Below are 1586 nucleotides of genomic sequence, written 5' to 3' on the forward strand. Positions count from 1 at the left end.
GCCAATCAGTTCTTTGAAAAGTCATAAATGAATTCAGCACCTCAAAATCAATAACAATAAGATAAGATTGTAAACCAGTGTAATGAAGGCAATGAAAAAACAAATGGGCTGATGAGGTTGATAACAATGATGACAAGGGACAAAAGTTACATCATTTCCAAGAGATGTTAGAGGGGGTGGTGGTGTAAGAGGAATATAAATGAACTGTTCACCACCTCAGCCCTGCTCCTCTCCTCCCTGATGGATGACACTTGGGGCTCTGAGCTCTGCTTCCCCAACCTCAACTCCTCCTGCAGGCGTCTGCTGCGACCACGATCTGAGACTCTTCTACTCTACATACTAGTTGCATCTGTCTCTCTGCTCACTGTGACACTCAATTTGCTCATCATCATTTCCATCTCCCACTTCCGGCAGCTCCACACCCCAACCAACACTCTGCTCCAGTCTATGGCTGTTTGCGACATGGGACTGGGGCTGTTAGTGATGCCTGTTGAAGGTTTGCGCTACATTGAGAGATGCTGGCTGCTGGGGAGGATAATGTGTGCTGTCTCACCTTATCTCTTTTACTCTCTGGTTTCTACCTCTTTGGGCCACATGGTGCTCATATCCATCGACCGTTATCTGACTATCTGTGACCCACTGATCTACTCCTCTAAGGTCACTGTGACTAATGTTAAAATCTGTATCTGTCTCTGTTGGACCTGTTCAATTACCTACAATGTGTTACTTCTAATAGACCACTTAGTGCAGCCGGACAGATTCAGCTCCTGCCATGGGGAGTGTGTGGTGGTCATCAGCCAGATCTCAGGAACTGTCGACATGTTCATGACCTTTATTGGGCCTTGTACTGTCATGGTTGTGCTGTATATCAGGGTGTTTGTGGCTGCCCTTTCTCAGATGCGTGTAATTCAGTCACAGGCTGCTGTTACCAAGGCCAGAGCAGCTCCACCTGCTAGAAAATCACCACCCAAGGCAGCCAGGACTCTGGGGATTCTGATAGTGGTGTATTTAATGTGTTACTGCCCATTCTTCTATCCTGCTCTTTCAGGTGTGAACAGCTCAAGTAGCTTGTCATATTATCCCATTTTGGCTTGGATTATGATACTGAACTCTTGCTTGAACCCTCTGATTTATGCCATGTTCTACCCCTGGTTTAGGAAAGCTATCAAACTCATCATCACACTCAGAATACTGCAGGATAACTCCCCGGAGGTCAAGATCCTGTAGACAGGACTGGAAGTATCAGTCAATGGTCATTTTTACACTGTTTTAGAAACACTGTCACTTCTGAGCAGACTGTTCTGCTGCAGCACCACACAGACCCTCAACAGTGGCCTCAGGCACAGAGATTCTCCTGTTGCAAACTGTTTATTCTCATAAATATACACCTCAGTGCTGAGTGAAGCACATTAACCTGGGCTGATGAGACTTTTCACTGCAAATGTTGATCTGTTGACCTTGAATGAAACACTGTGCACAGCATTTTATAAGGACCCAGAAATCATAAGAAAGTTAAACAGCTTAATGTTTTTCAACATTTTTCAAATAAAAATACCCGTTGACTGTGATACAGTATAACAGATGTA

At 44.7% G+C, this 1586-nt stretch overlaps 1 protein-coding gene across 1 annotated transcript; it reads left to right on the top strand.

Moving 5' to 3' along the window:
* Window positions 1-220: 220 nt before the first annotated feature.
* On the top strand, window positions 221-1227 carry LOC109960493 (trace amine-associated receptor 13c-like). Its single transcript, XM_020600638.1, has one exon. The coding sequence runs from the start codon at window positions 241-243 to the stop codon at window positions 1225-1227; it is 987 nt and encodes a 328-aa protein (XP_020456294.1). The 5' UTR covers window positions 221-240.
* The last annotated feature ends 359 nt before the right edge of the window (window positions 1228-1586 follow it).

This window comes from Monopterus albus, unplaced genomic scaffold (assembly GCF_001952655.1).
Source record: "Monopterus albus unplaced genomic scaffold, M_albus_1.0 scaffold48.1, whole genome shotgun sequence".
Taxonomy (NCBI): domain Eukaryota; kingdom Metazoa; phylum Chordata; class Actinopteri; order Synbranchiformes; family Synbranchidae; genus Monopterus; species Monopterus albus.

What these genes read in the sequence shown, in the direction of transcription:
- LOC109960493 (XM_020600638.1), top strand. Translation starts at nt 241, where the DNA reads ATGGATGACACTTGGGGCTCTGAGCTCTGCTTCCCCAACCTCAACTCC.